This window comes from Limanda limanda, chromosome 2 (assembly GCF_963576545.1).
Source record: "Limanda limanda chromosome 2, fLimLim1.1, whole genome shotgun sequence".
NCBI classification, from domain to species: domain Eukaryota; kingdom Metazoa; phylum Chordata; class Actinopteri; order Pleuronectiformes; family Pleuronectidae; genus Limanda; species Limanda limanda.
The window spans coordinates 18,535,193-18,550,503 of NC_083637.1; the positions used below are offsets into that span (position 1 = coordinate 18,535,193).

Below are 15,311 nucleotides of genomic sequence, written 5' to 3' on the forward strand. Positions count from 1 at the left end.
CCAGTACCAGGTTTGGCTGATGTGCTGGACCTTAAAGAAATCCCTCTGAACAGGGGAAAAAAGCATACAGGCTTTTATATTTGTACAAATGCATTAATTTTACTTAGTATGCAGATGCTTTTATCTCAGTTAGTATTTACCCAACAGATATCTGCTGTTTTAAGAATCCTAAAGTATCCATAAAACAAACAACAGGGACATGTGTTAAAAAAAACTCAATTTATTCCAATACTACATTTTCATAACAGATGTCAGTGAATTTAAAATGCAGGCTTACTTGACAACAATAACAAAATTCCATCTGAATCAGAACCTCAATGACATAAGTATAAAAACAAAAACAAGGACCAAGAAATTTATTTTTCAAAACTTCTACAAAGAAAAAGAAAAAAAAAGAAACCACAAGAAGCTTTTAATTTCTTCTGCACATTAGACATACTGCCGCTCACGAGTTGTCTACACCGTGCAGTTGAGAAATGTCATCATGTGAATGACAGCGTGATGAAACCTATCTACACCAACTGTGCTGCTGTCTTCCAGCATTTTGAAAAAGTATTCCACTTGATGGTATCAACACTGGTCACGAGCATTTGAAGACTGGGCTTAATAAACATGTTCAGGGTGAAAAGGGGAGGTAGGGATGTTCGTAGGAAACAGTCTTTAAAGAGAGAAGCCACCGGTTTGCTGTTGGAACACATCAATCGTATCTTCATCCTCCATTTCTAGCTGTAAGAGAAAGTGAGATGGAGTGTGCTTGTTAATAAAGTGAGATTAAGCATTATATTCCAGTCTGTTTACTTCACTATATTTGGGTAGAAGTAACCAAATGCTTGTTAAGTAGTTATGAAGAAGAAGAATTATGAATCTTTACTTCAATTATAGTAGATAAATGACAGAGCACAGCTGAATGTCCTTCCACAGCTGCAACGTGTTGTCTGTAGTCTGCACTTGATCTTTATACAATACCAGTAACACATCAGTACAAACACTGGCCAGCGTGTCTTCCTTCCAGTCAGTTATTGGTATAAAGTGAAAGATGAGCTTGAGAGCCGGTGTTTAAAGGCTGGTTCACATACAGCAACTCTTTCTACACATAGATTTGTTTATGGCCTCAGTTTACTCCCATGTGTTAAATTAATTTTTGATTTGTCAGCAGTATTGTGCAAAAACAGATTAACCTAGTTCCACTTAACTTGGAGAGATAGAGCATGAGCCTGCTAAGAACAAAATGAGGATGCGGATTAGGAGTTCCATGAGGTTTTTTTCTCCACGTTCTTTAACTATATTCATGACAATCTATGCATTTTAGCTTTTCCTTTGGTTGTAATATATTTCTACTATAGGAGTGAACATTCATGTGAAGAATTATTTGGCTTTGAGGAGATATGTGCTCCACTGAGTGCTACTAAGTGTTCAATGCTAATAGTTAAGTAGCGTTTGAGTACAACTTTTATGTAATTTAAAGTTAAAAGCAGTTTGTTAACTGTTTGAAAGTACTGTTATTTATATGTGCTCTTATTAAGCAAAAGTTCATGATTACACAAATGGATTTGGGAGGTGATCGTCTGTGTGCTGAACAAGTGGGTGTAGTCTTACCTGCGAGGGCGTGTCTGTTTCATTGATGGGCTGACCATCAAATCGAAATCGTATTTGCCTCATAGAAAGCCCCTGTGTGGACAGATGAGAAACATTGTTCAAAACATCAAATAATCCATATGTTTCACCCAGATTACCGAGAGGTAACGGTGCCCAAATATTTTCATCCCTGAAACCAACCTACATGTTTGTGAGGCAACTAGGGACACATTCTTAAAAAGGTTCACCCAAAAATGGAGATTCACTGATTGTGTCCTCGCCACTATGTAGATAGAGGGTGGGTGAAATGTTTGAGTCCACAAAACACTTTGAGTTTAAGGGGTAAACAGTATTGCAGCCAATTCCGATACAAAACATAAAATGCCTTTAATTGTATGGGATTTGGCTGCAACGATCTTTAGCCTTGAAACCAAAAAAGAACACTTTACCCACCCCTCCATCGGCATGGTGGTGAGTAGACAATGAGGTGATTTTCATTGTTCTGTTAACTATCCCTTTAGGGCTTGCAAACTTTGTCTGCAAAATCTCTTCATGAGTAGGGTCTTACCTGTCGTTCGCAGTAAGCTTTCATCAGTTTGCTGAGAGGAGTGTGCCTTTTGATCTTGAACTGCACCACGGAGCCGTCCTGGCCTGCCACCTTCAGGTTGATGTGCTCATTGTTCTCCGTCTTCACTCCCTCCTGAAACACAGGGTGCAGAAAGCCAAGCTGCGGTGTAAATGTGATGCAGGGACAAACACGACGCCGGTTCAAATATGGCCTCAAACATTAAAGTGCATGCACCCCCACCCCCCCGACCACAAAGCCCTATCAGCCTTTGCAGACTAATGAGGATTCATGTACAGCTTGTACCTCATTGATTTAAATCTTCAATATATATAAAGTGCAACATCATTGAAGTGAAAACCTACGTGAAGTCAGCTGCTCTCTGCCCGACTGCACTTAACTCAGAATCTGCGTGATCACTGAGCGCAGGGAGAGTGGGGGTGCATTACAACTTCAACGTTAGCATTAGCATGTAGCGTTAGCGTTGAGCAATCGACAATGGCCTGCTAATTCTTCTCGAACCCGACGACCTGACCCGGGAGGAGAACGCATCGTGCACAGACCGATCCCTCTTCGCCCGACACAGAGAGGGTTGAACGTGTGAACAGCGAAGTTTAACTATATCATTTGGGGTTAAAGTTTTTTTTTTTGTTATCAGATCATTCATTTTGCGCCGTAGCGGTCTCGTTGTGTTTCATCCTCAAGTTAACGCTATCTATGTATAAACGGTGATATCGCCTCGTGCTGCATGGTCATCACTCATACTTATATCAGCTGTAGTGCACGTGTGGATACAGCGTGTTTAACATGACCACAAATCCATATTTATCTTCACACGCACGGGTCTCAAACACGTTAGCCTATTATGCTAACCTAGCCCGTTAGCTTGCTAGCCCGGCGGCTCTATTCTTCGCTTTCTCTGGGATTCCGCGGTCGTGGACGCATCGGCGGCACACGCCGGTGTTTCGAGGTGCAAACCGAATCATGATGGCGCAGGGATGAGTTGCACAAAGTCAACAAACCCGCCAGAACAAAAGCCGCTGCTCACCTTGGGTTTCTCGTCTGCCATGGCTGCCGCTGTGTGTGTCTGCGCTGTTCTGCTGCGGCTGCGCTGTGCGGCGCGCCACTTTGCGTCGGGCTGCTGGGAGGCGCGCACACGGCCCAGGAAGTAGACTGGACCCATCCAGTCTGTATACCAGACCCATGTCAGCTCAACCACGCGGGTCTATAATATGATGCGAAATGCTTTAATAGTTTTTTTCAGATTCGTTATTATAACTATTGACACCAAAGATATTGCTCAGTGTATGTACTGAGGGGGTTGTTTTTGAGATATTATAATTAGGGACCGAGCACTGACAGGCACAGTGAGGCACTACTGAAATTGTAAGGATTCTTTTTTTTTCAGGCAAGTGAATTGGCTTTTTGTTATTATACTTATAAAATTGGCAGGATTTCAATCACCTATTAATTGCAAAATATATTACACTATGTACATTTAAATTAATTAAATATAAAAAAATTCAAAATAAAAATAAATTAAATGAATAAAAAAAAACCTGCGCGCGCAATTCTTGCGCAATGGGCTTCTGCGCAGGATGTGTGCGCGTTTTTTTTTTTTAAATTTAATTTAAATTATTTTTTTTATTTAATTTTTTTTTTTATATATATTTAATTTGAAATGGTTATGGTTAATTTTTGTTTTTAAATTGACATATAGATATTGTGCAATGAATAGGTGGTTGAAGTCCTGCCAACACGACAGCCTGCCAAACTTACCCATGAGTTTGGACCCAGCTCCTGTGTCCACTGGTGTCCTGGTTCCACCCATGTCAGCGGAGTGGCGTGGGGCTGGCTCATCCCTGCGGCCCAGGGGGCGCATTTCCCCGCGCTGGTTCAGGGGTAAATGATGCTGCTCTTCACAGGTGACTGACCTACGCAAGCCTGTAGCCGCCGGATTATTATGATGTTATGATGTGTATTTACATTGTTTCTTCTTTTTTGTTTTTAATGTGTAAAGTGTCTTTGACCATTGTTAAAAGTGCTATTCAAACACAATGTATCATTATTATCATTGTTATTAGCAGAAGTAGGAAAAACACTGTTGATTTGCTACCGCAATGTTACTGGACTTAAAGACACGGAAAATGCCAGCAAAAAATTGCAATACAAACAGACTCATCTCAACTTTTACTTTTTCATGCACAGAAATAGATTTTCAAAAAATATGCAATGACAAATTCATTTAAAAATCTATGACAAATAAATACTTTTATAAGAAATATGTAGAGAATCTGCTTTAAAGCACTAACAGGTCCAGAAAGACAAAAATAATGACAGTTTCGCTTTTGATGAACACACAGTAAGCCAAATGCTTTTAATTAACCACCACCAAAAAATGTTATGTATAATAAAAATCTTCTTAGTTTGATATCAGAATCTCCCACAAAAACCAAACAATTTACAATCTACTCCTTCGGCTTGGTTTCTACAACAAGGTGTACGAGCAAAGCTATAGCACGAGATAAGGTTCAAACAGTAAGGGTTTAATCATCAGCTCATGTTGTACCTGCCAGGCGACAACTGCAGTATCATACAGTCAGAACTCAAACCATCCTCTACAAAATAAAATAACAATACATTTATAACAATAAATACTGAGACAAAAAAGGAAACCAAATTCCGAGCTATGATTTATAGCATAGAAGTCAGAAGACAAGTCAGAGTATTCAGTAGTAACCGTGAGACACACTGGAAGCAGTGATTTGAGATTAACTGATTTCTAATGAGCCAATCTATGCCTTTTATTTAGCAAAAGAGAGGATCTAGTCCGCTCTAGTCCGATGTCTTCAGCGTAAAACATTGTTGTTCTACATTGTCAGCAGCCAATCATTTGAAATGCAGGTCGCAATCCCACATTCATGTGACTCTGGCTTTGCACTCTCCTTCAACGTGAGTTTACGCTCTATATTAAGACTGTCTGGCATCCAAAAGTGCAAGTATTCTCCATCAGTTCGGATATGGCCGAGGGGCAGGAGTCAACATTAAAATAAGACCAAAAAGGATATTACAACAGTAACAACTTAATACTCACGTAGCAATATTTTCCCATGCATAATCCATGTAATCAGCCAGTTCACACTGTTAGCTATTGCACCATGTGTATTACCGCTGGCACTAAAGCAACACTTACATTGGATGTATGCTACAGGACTTTGGCTACTTCAGTGGGAACATCTCAAGCAAAAAAAGTCCTTCAAGTTCAATCAAAGTTTAGACTATGTTCTTCAAATATAAAAAAAAAATCACTTCAAATGTTCCCATAAAACGTCTGATACAACCCTTTCTTTTAACTTCTGAGCTGCACTAATACAGTCATTCATTAATTGAGTCTTGTAGCGTCTGGTCATCCTACAGCAGAGGGCAGGGGGCTATAGAGCGCCCCATCGGTCAGCAGGAGGGAAATCATTCACCTCCCCGACCTCTGTGAGCAGCTGCTCTCCCAATGTGAACGTCAGCTTGTATCTCATCCGAACCTTCTCCTGCAAAACACACACATAGAGTTTAGCATCTTGCTGGAATATACAAGATCTTGAGCACAGGCAGTCACTCACTACGTTTATATCGAGACTTGACCTTATTCAGAACAATACATTTCATGTATGATGATGTGCTAATATTGGTGCTAATGTCAATACATCATCAAAACATGCTGCTTGTCATGTTAAACCAAAAAGTGGTAATACTGTGCTGAACTGTATGATCTCAAACACAGACTCGCAGTAAGTATTTACTATATTTAGTATATTGTAAGTGTTCTGTCAATGAACACATGAGATTTAATGCATTCATAAATACTATATTATATTATATTAAAAGCTTCATGCTGAGCTTTACCTTGAGAGGATTGGCGAGCAACATGACCTGAGTAATGGCAGCAGGGGGAAAGATTGGATTAAAAGGAGCCAGCTCGGTCCCTGAAGGCGACTGCAGTCTCACTTTCATTGTCTGGAAAAGTGGCAGAGCAGACGTCCATGTGCATTAAACAGAAGCAACAACCCACTTCAATTTCATGAGTCAAACATCTGCCTTACAAAAAAGCAGACTGTGTGTCTCCCTCTGCAGTCACAGAGCAGGTTTTACCTTGGGTACAGCGGCTTGCAGGACAACATTCCTGACAGACTGTGGCGCTGTGTTAAGCATGGACGACACTACCACCAGTACATCCGGCCTGCCTGGTGGACAATCAATAGCAAAGTGCAGCAGGACACGTACACCGTTTTTGTCATAGGCTGTCACAGGACACACTTTACCTAAAATTCAGGACACAAAGAGCAAGGTAAATGTGAGTATTACAGATATTGATGAGACACATCTCACTGCATTCAGCTATATTAGTCAGCTAATGTTATTGATTTTCACTAAAACGGTCTTCCCTTACTGGTGTGATGGGGAAAACATCGACTACTTTATTTTTACAGTTTCATCAAGTTCACCACCTTTCTTAAAACTTTTTTGATACAGGGTCTTCTATCAAGGTCAGGAGATCAGGCAACATTTCCTTAACAGGCTGAAATTCGTAACTAGAGTTATCCCATTCATATTAATTTTCTTATGTAAAATTGTTCTGAACTACCGGGCAGTCAAGCTGCAATGATTTAGTCAATGAATCGAAGCCAAAATGCCAAACATTTGCAGGTCCCAGTTTCTCATATATGATGATTTGATTTGATAGCTCGACAGTTCAGACAAAACAAGACATTGTCAAGATGTCACGTTGGTCTTTGGGAAATTCTAAAATCGATTATTTGAAAAAAATAATCATCCCATTAATCAATAAGCAGAATAATAATTAGCCGGAACCCTCAACTATTAAATTAGCAAATTACAATAAATGCCAACATTATTTCTTCTCTGCTTCAGTGCTAGCTCATGGAATTTATTTACTTCCCTTTTCTCCATGGACTTGAAATCTGAGACATTGTTACTTCCTTTGTATTTTTGTCTCGACAAAAAACACTTTTAGTACACAAACTAGTTTAAAGCCTTTTTCCTGGAACTCACTTGGTTTGATGGCATCCAAGGGGACAAAGACATTGGCCAGGGACACTTCCTGTCCCCGGCCTGGACTGGCCTGGCTCAGAGGGAGGATGGGGGACAGAGACCGTAACAAGGGGCTGTCATCTGCCTGACTCCTGGCGGGTGGAAAGGCAGATGTTGTGGAGGAGACACCAGCACTGAAAGACAGAGGAGCAGGAGCGCACAGATCCTCACTCTTCACCAGTGAGCTGCCAAAGTCCATCATACCAGGTGTACTGTGTGGATAATTCAAAAAGAGAAAGACATTATAGTATATATACTTTAATCATATAATGATAGAAATATATATTGCTTACCTGTATGAACAAAAGACAAATTCAGACACAACACAACAAATATTGTGCAGTGTGGTCTAGGATTAAAATTTTGATCTGGATCAAGGATCTTTTTCCCACATAATGAGAAAGGGTGTGAAATATTTGTGAATTTCTCAAGAAATAATGCAGAGATCTTACTGAAAAAAAATAATTTGTGGAGGACTGATATTGATGATCAGCTGCGATTTGGTGCCGCTTTATTGAATTTAAGGGGACTTTATATGTGCTCTACTGAGGCCCACTCTTGTAAGTGGCATGCACCAGATAAATCACTGTATCGCATCTAAGTCCCTTTTAGTGTTTTAAGTTTTTTTTAATCAAGATTCAGCATCCAAGATAGTAAGATATACACATTGACAGCATGGTGCTTATCCATATTCCCTCCCTGCTTCTACCTCATGGTTCAAATACTACTCACTTTTTTGGACTCCCCAGATCCAGCAAGGCCAGGTCTTGCAGGTTGTTATTGACGAAGGTCGAAGAAGAGTCACTGAGTGAAGTGGAGAACTGCTGCGGAATGACGTGGGGGGCTGAGGCGGCAGGCAAGGCCATGTTGAATGACTGAGTCTGGGCTAAGGTGGTCAATCCTGAACTGAGGGGCTGCGGGAATAAGACCTGTGTCGTTGAGAAAGATTCGGTAAAAACCGGAGGAGTCGGCAAGACAGGGCTAGGGAAGCTTAACGTTGAGGCAGTTGTAGAAAACGTAGTAGGGTTAAATGGGGCTGCAGCTGCAGAGAAGCCATCTGGAAAAAGTGAATATGTAGATAACGGAGGACCAGAGGGCGAAGTTGTGTCAAAGAGATGCACATCCTGACTGGGATCCTGGAAACATGGCAATGCAAAATATGAATAGTTAGAAATATTTTACCTGAATAATTGGAATTGGAGTCAAATAAAAAAAAGCTAACATTTAATTGATTTACTTACAGAGGCAGGTTCATTGAGGCCTGCAAACAAACATATGTAAAGGAAGAAATATGTAAAAACATGTTGCATCTACGTGTTGATTAATGCTGTCATGAAAACACACTGCGATAAAAGTAAATTAAACTGCACCTTACCTAAGGATAGCAGCTCTTCATCCAGCAGACAAAGAGCAGCAGAGGGTGCACTGGGGCTCGGGGACAGAGGCTCAGCAGCAGCAGACCCACAGAGCAGGTCATCGGGAAAAGACAGAGAAGAGGTCGGAGGTTGTTTCTCTGGCGGTGAAGGGCTGTTGAAATCCAGACCCACCAGGTCAATCAGGACCTCTGACTGGTTCGTACTGCTAGTGCCTGGCAGATTGAGGAAAACATTTGCACAGGACAATAAAGATGCATTCAGTTGAATCAGATAATACTGTATCCCTAAATCTGTCAAGTAAAATTAAAGGGTCAGTTCACCCAAATACATGGCCTATGGCTAACTACCCAGATAGATAAATCTAAGTTTTGACCGACTGAGAGATATAAACTGCTCAGGAGATACACACTGTCTTTGCAAACAATTTGATCTGAATAGCTCAAGAGAAATTTTTCCTTCCAGAATAATCAGAGACCCTGCGGTTGTTCGGAATTTGCTCTCTCTTATAAATTAAAGTGATATGTTTTTGTGCAATGCTACCTATGTCAAAACAGAATCGCTGTCCTTTGTATATTGTTAATTTGTGAAACGCACAAAACTGAAACTTGTGAAAAACACACAATTACGATTAAGGGAATTGAAAATATGTCAGAACCTGGAACACCAAATGGCAAAATAATGATCATTTTCTACTCCTAACTGTGCTGTTCTACTCATTAAAATATACCTTGTTGGACTGATGTCCGTGGTTGTTGTGCTTCTTCACTCTCTCCGTTGAGAGTCTGTCCTTTCACAATCTTCTTGTAGGAGTTAATGACATGGGACAGGTCATCACTGGCCTGCAGGATGTCTCCTGATAAGTACATTTTTAAAGTTCAATCAAGGCGAGTGACATGACTTTCTGAAACAACATTAAACATGTTCTCTAAATGGAAGAAGTCTGTGAGCAGAATATCTTTCAGTCATGTGGGCACTCTGGTCTGACAGGCTGTTGGCCGTACATCAACACAGGCCTGTGTGAATCATGACTCAACCTTTTCATTATTAATTAGGCTAGCAAGAGCACGCCATCAGGATCGATGGAGCCAAATGACAGGATTTCTCACCCAAGCTGCTTTCATTGTCCTCGGTCTCAGTGGCGAGTTGAGACACAGTTTGCCTGAGCTTGTCACAATCACCATACAGCTCCTGAAGAGAAAGATGAAAAAAAAGGAGAAAAACTTAATATCCACATCGTAAATGTAATTTAGACAAAGAATATAAAAAGCTAATTTAAGATTTATGTGAAATATGTTATTTATGAGGATAAACATATGGTAATCTTGTAAATAAATTACTTCAGTAAATGTGTTTCATCTAATTGGGTTGTGCAGGAGCTAGTCTCAGAATGATCCTGTTCAGACCTGGCATTGAGGGCTGTGACGGTATGGATTATTCTAGATTACTGACAGAGCCGATAAAAACTGGGTCCGTGCCAGGGCTCCATGCGCTCTGCCTCGGGCAGTGGATCTGTGCATGGCTCCCTGGATGTCTGCCCCGGGCTTGGTACACCCCCCCCATGCCCCCAGACGGCTCAGAGCCACCTGCAGTGATGACGGTAATGAGCTCAGTCCCGCGGTAGGCATCACATGACCAGGGTATTGCTGTAATGTGGTTACCGTCACAGCCCTACTGGTATTAACATGCATCCTGAGAGTTCAGATCACAAGTGGCCGGCGCTAAATTAATCTGTTCACACCTGAAATTACAATGTATCCTGAATGTATCTCCCGTGATCACTTGAGATGGGATCTCACTTCCCCACTGCACATAAACAGTTTCTGTTCACAAAAAAGAGTAAAAATACTTGGTACTAGTTAAAATTGGAGGATGTCAGAGGACAGGAGGAAAGGTGGTCCATCATATATGGTCCAGGGACGCATATGTGTTCACACAGCACAAAGAATGTGGCCATGTGTGTCCCAGACCTCCTACGAATGTCGTCTGAGTCCTCGGCTCTCAGGCTGTATTGAGGACGCATTTGGGTGCATTCAGACCTGAACCGTGATCAAATCTCTCAGAACAGATCTTAAAAGCAGTTCTGAATGGGGTCAATGAGTCGGTTTAAACTGCTTGATGCAAGGTTAAATCAAGCAGGAGCAAATTACCATAAATACATTTGAAGCTGTGTAAGCAAGATCAGGACTTTGTAACAGTGTTTCCAGAAGGATAATCAATAACAAAGAAATGACTGAATTTGTTTCAAAAGGTTTTTTAAGGCTCATCAGCAGAAGAACGAACCCTGATAAGCTCCTTGTCTTCGTCCGTGGACTCTTGTGGGCTGAAGTGTGCGAGCATCTCACTAAGGAGTTTGACACTGTTGTTGACTGCCTCCAGTGTGCCTTTTTGTTTGGTCACTTTCTGTGTTCTCACTTCGTCCTGTGACAAGAAAGAAAAGGTTGAGTTGCACAAATAGACCTCATCAAACATGAGTGTCAGTATAAACCTGTGCGGTGTGGTTTTGAGATAAAAGCTGAGAAATGCTTCCAATTGGCTTCCATTTTCTCGAGATAAACGCCATCCCTACATTGGCCTGATTAAAACACAAACAGAAAAATCTGAACATTTAATTTGGACACTGACACACCTCCTTGACCATGTTCTTGATCAGCCGATTGGCCTCTTGCAGATCTTCTGGCTTCTTGCTCTTGAGCAGATCTGATAATCTCTGCAGGGATGAGAGAAATGTCGGTGAGTAAACAATCAATCCAGTCTCCCACAGATCACCAGGCACAAGCAGCAAAGTCACATCAGCTCCCAGACTCAGAAGAAACAAACTCCATCCATAGATCAACTGCCGTCAACACAAAGTAAACATGCAGCGTTGACCTGTTGTGGAGTCGTGAAACCAGCGGGGCAGTGGGAACAGGAAAAGAAAAAACAAGACTAGTTTCAGTGATGTCAATGCAAATTAAATATGACCCGTTTTTCTGTGGGATGGTATCAAGTGAAGCTTTTACAGTGACAAGCAATAGAGGGGAAGAAAGAAAGAAAAAGACAGAATGATTAGATTTGAAACCTCTCAATCTTCAACATGTAGGGAGAAAGTCCTGTCGTCAAAACACCCACGGAGGAATGAACACATTTTTTTTACTATTATTTAGTTTCTTCCTAATATTCGATCTCTAATAGTAATGAGCTACGTCCATACAGAATGCATGCAGCAGTAAAATAAGGTGGACCATGCACTCGTTTTGAGAAAAGAAGTTTAGTTCAATCAGGTTTGGCTTAGCACACTTTATAACTTGAGTTTTGATATGAACATTTCAAGTATAACTTGAATTTTTAGAACAGTTATGTGGTGGACTATTTCTTCACTGGGGGCAGTGACTTATAGGAGCTAAACTTCGTATCTGATGGATAATATATATGAAGAAAACATCTATTTACTCATCCAACCATCTCCAAGGAAGCAAATAATGCTATATAAGACAAAGTCAAACTACTCCTTTAATAGTAATCAGCAGTGGATGATCTGGATGTTATGGCTAAATATCCAGGCACTCGGATACTTTGACCCCACAGGTACCAAACACTGAAAACTAGGGTTGAATGTATCGATATCAGAACAGATATTATTTACAATCTGTGCTGTGCCAATAACAAAAATATATAAATATCAATGAGCAAAAGAAATGAAACAGGAAAGTGAGTTGTGTGCAGTGAGAGAGTGAGTCACGCAATCAGATCCCTAAATTATTCTTCTGACCTTGCTCTTCTTCTCGTCATCAAACACAGGATTCTTGGGTCGCGGAGACGCTGACGGTATTAAAGTGGCATCGAGAGATATTTCTGGATCAGCTGAAACAATACCTAAAATGACAACAGACAGCTAGTGGAAACTGTAAATGACAATTTAATTTTTTATTTTAGTAATTCATGGTAACAAATGATCTAACAATGAACAACATGACAGCCTCTTCATTAAGCATTCATATTGTTTTACCGTGTTATTATATCTCATCAGCATTTTTCAACAGCTGTTTTAAGTGGCTGGGGTCTCACCCTGAGACTTGAGCATCTGATAAGCTTCAGCGATCTTTGCTTCATCTGGCAGAGACACAGTCCAACTGTACAGCATCTCGATCACTTTCAACTTCACCTTCTCCGACACTTTTTCTCCCAGGTACTGAAAAAACAATGAAAACACACCGATCAGAATGACACCGAACGTCAATTCAAGAAACCCCATCCCCATCAGAGGGTGTTTGACAATTTATATTACTTACCTTGGGGGAAACCACCTTGATTAATTCATTTAAAAACCTAAATTTCCCGACTTCGTTGTGGAACCTTTGCCCGCAGTTCTTCATACAAGCCTCCAGGGCCTACACAAGGAAAACAAGTGTAAATAATCATCTTTGAACTGTGCAACGAAAGGCTGTGGGGAAATGATTACACTACAGACCGTTAACGCTTGTATCGCCTCCCACTCCTGAGGGGACTGGATCTTGTGAGCCAACAGTCGAACGGATATTTGTGGGCTGGAAAAATAAAAACAAAAAACAGAGCAAAACATTTCACCGCAAACTCAATAACAAAAGCCATAACTCAGAGCCTGGGTTATAACAGGCTTCACAATAAGCTCCATGTGTTCACCACAGCGAGGACACCGAAGGGCCACATTGGATGAGTGGGACGCGACGTTATGGGAGTGATTGAGTTAATTGAATGAATGTGACCATACCCTTCCAGCTCCTTATTGATTTGGTCACAGAATCCCATTATGAACTCCCAGTCTTCCTGTCTGTTGGACGGGTTGGTGGCTCTGTCTGAAAAGAAAAGGGGACAGTATCACTTGACCTGGCTGCTGACAGCACATGCATGTAACGGTACACGGTAAATAACACTCAAATATCCATGTCGCCCAGTAACTATTTATACTATTTCTTTGCACTACTTGTATTTGATTTTTTTTTTTGCACTATTCTTAAGTTAATGTATATTTCATCATTATAATATTTGAATACCATGTGAATGTATCTTCTCTACTGCCACTTTTGATAAGAATTGGTTTCACTGTATCATGCCACTTCCTTATTGTATTTTCATTTCAGTTGTTATTTCTATCATGCACTGGTTCTGCATTACTCTGTAGACATATTATATTTAGATATTACTTATAATACACTTTATACTTTTACTTAATGCTATCTTGCTCTATTCACTGTATTATATTATTGGCACAGGACTTTGCTTCCTTCGGGATTGATAAAGTCTTTTCTTATCTTGATGAAGGCTTGGGAATAACATTAAGCTCTGTCCCTCCTTAGACCCGCGTATAGAACAAATCCAGACAGATATTATCCAGCATTTGAAACGTCTCCAGTGAATCGACTCGTTCCCTCCCTGCAGACACTGAGCTCCCGTGTGTTATTGCTGCTTTACATCCTGTTTGAAATCTGGGTAAGTTAACGCCTCGGGCTGTTTATGCAACTCCAGGGAGCGAAAGCTTAAGCGGACTATGTGTTCCCAACGAGACCAGAACAATTGAATTACCCTCAACATTTAAATATACATATATGTATATAAACATATAAATATATACAGGCTTTATGTATCAGTTCGAGACCCATGGAAACCAAACGTCAAAGCTGGTTTAGCTAGCCGACGTCCCCCAGCAGCTGTCAGTGTTAGCCACTTTCTGACAACACGCACGCATTTCACGCGGTTCTCTGCGTTCACGCCGATGTCACTTGAGTCCACGTCGTGAGTGTGACCGCTGCTGTCCCGCCACACAGAGCTGTGCGTGTTCCGTGCGAGTGAAACCCGTGGAAATGGAGTTAGAGAGTTCACTTACTGAGCCAGGACTCCAGCGACTCTCCATCATCCGCCATGTTTTCTGTGCACCGCGATGCTGCGTTCAGGACTGCTCGGGAATCCCGCTTCTCACTGAACTACTCACTCATGGCTCAGGTATAACTTCAGCCTCTTGTAATGAGGCTCAACAATGTAATAATGGGTCTCCTTACAATATATTTGATTTTCTTCTTGCGTCTCTGGGAGTGAAGTCATGTAGCTTATGCGACAATTAAGTTGAATCGCCCTCGTTTCGTGCCATAATAAACAAGATCCCTACTAGTGTCAATGCCAGGCTGCCTCACAGAACAGCTTTTTGTAAAACCACTCCTTGCTTCTCTAATGCTGTGAACAACAGGTTAATAAAACATGTTGAAAATAATTTAATAGTTACATTTATAAACAATGTAGATCATAAGTAGTACCTTTTTCCATTACAGTGTTAACAGTTAAATATGTCAGGTCAAGAAAGACTGTCTTTATTTTATTTTAGAAAAACAAGTATTTATGTTAAGTGAATTCAGGAAAGACTGACTTTATTTTATTTTTATAAAAACAGGTATTTTTTCAGGAAATAGTTTTTAAGTTCAACTTAAAATGTCAGGAGATACATTATACGTTGTTGTTGTGTACATTACTGTTAAAAATGCACTTCTAATAAAGTGAGTGTTGGCAAAACCGGTTGTCATTTTTATGTTGAGGCGGCGGGGGTGTTGTCGGCAGCTGCTGAATGTAACTAATAAAGTAACTTGTAATTTAACGTAGTTACTTTTAAAATCAAGTAATCTGTAAAGTAACTACGTTACTTTTTCAAAGTAACTGTGGCAACACTGGTCTCCTGTCACTAATATAAA

At 40.7% G+C, this 15,311-nt stretch overlaps 2 protein-coding genes across 2 annotated transcripts; both read right to left on the bottom strand.

Moving 5' to 3' along the window:
- Positions 1–204: 204 nt before the first annotated feature.
- On the bottom strand, positions 205–3,237 carry sumo2a (small ubiquitin like modifier 2a). Its single transcript, XM_061089294.1, has 4 exons — positions 3,189–3,237; positions 2,144–2,275; positions 1,597–1,668; positions 205–726 (listed from the first exon to the last, which is right to left on the bottom strand). The coding sequence occupies exons 1-4, from the start codon at positions 3,207–3,209 to the stop codon at positions 661–663; spliced, it is 291 nt and encodes a 96-aa protein (XP_060945277.1). The 5' UTR covers positions 3,210–3,237; the 3' UTR covers positions 205–660.
- Positions 3,238–4,665: 1,428 nt separating this feature from the next.
- On the bottom strand, positions 4,666–14,498 carry LOC133021716 (ADP-ribosylation factor-binding protein GGA3-like). The gene is made up of 17 exons (XM_061088682.1): positions 14,459–14,498; positions 13,346–13,430; positions 13,067–13,142; positions 12,888–12,986; positions 12,664–12,787; positions 12,368–12,471; positions 11,246–11,326; positions 10,900–11,037; positions 9,726–9,807; positions 9,347–9,472; positions 8,619–8,831; positions 8,485–8,504; positions 7,976–8,379; positions 7,205–7,455; positions 6,284–6,453; positions 6,038–6,148; positions 4,666–5,682 (listed from the first exon to the last, which is right to left on the bottom strand). The coding sequence occupies exons 1-17, from the start codon at positions 14,493–14,495 to the stop codon at positions 5,572–5,574; spliced, it is 2,232 nt and encodes a 743-aa protein (XP_060944665.1). The 5' UTR covers positions 14,496–14,498; the 3' UTR covers positions 4,666–5,571.
- Positions 14,499–15,311: the final 813 nt, after the last annotated feature.

Coding starts and splice junctions, on each gene's coding strand:
- sumo2a (XM_061089294.1), bottom strand. CDS start 3,209: ATGGCAGACGAGAAACCCAAG. Junction 2,276..3,188: donor TGGCAGACGAGAAACCCAAG/GTGAGCAGCGGC, acceptor CCTGTGTTTCAG/GAGGGAGTGAAGACGGAGAA. Junction 1,669..2,143: donor AAGCTTACTGCGAACGACAG/GTAAGACCCTAC, acceptor CTGTCCACACAG/GGGCTTTCTATGAGGCAAAT.
- LOC133021716 (XM_061088682.1), bottom strand. CDS start 14,495: ATGGCGGATGATGGAGAGTCGCTGGAGTCCTGGCTCA. Junction 12,788..12,887: donor TCAAGGTGGTTTCCCCCAAG/GTAAGTAATATA, acceptor TTGTTTTTTCAG/TACCTGGGAGAAAAAGTGTC. Junction 11,038..11,245: donor TCAAGAACATGGTCAAGGAG/GTGTGTCAGTGT, acceptor TTCTTGTCACAG/GACGAAGTGAGAACACAGAA.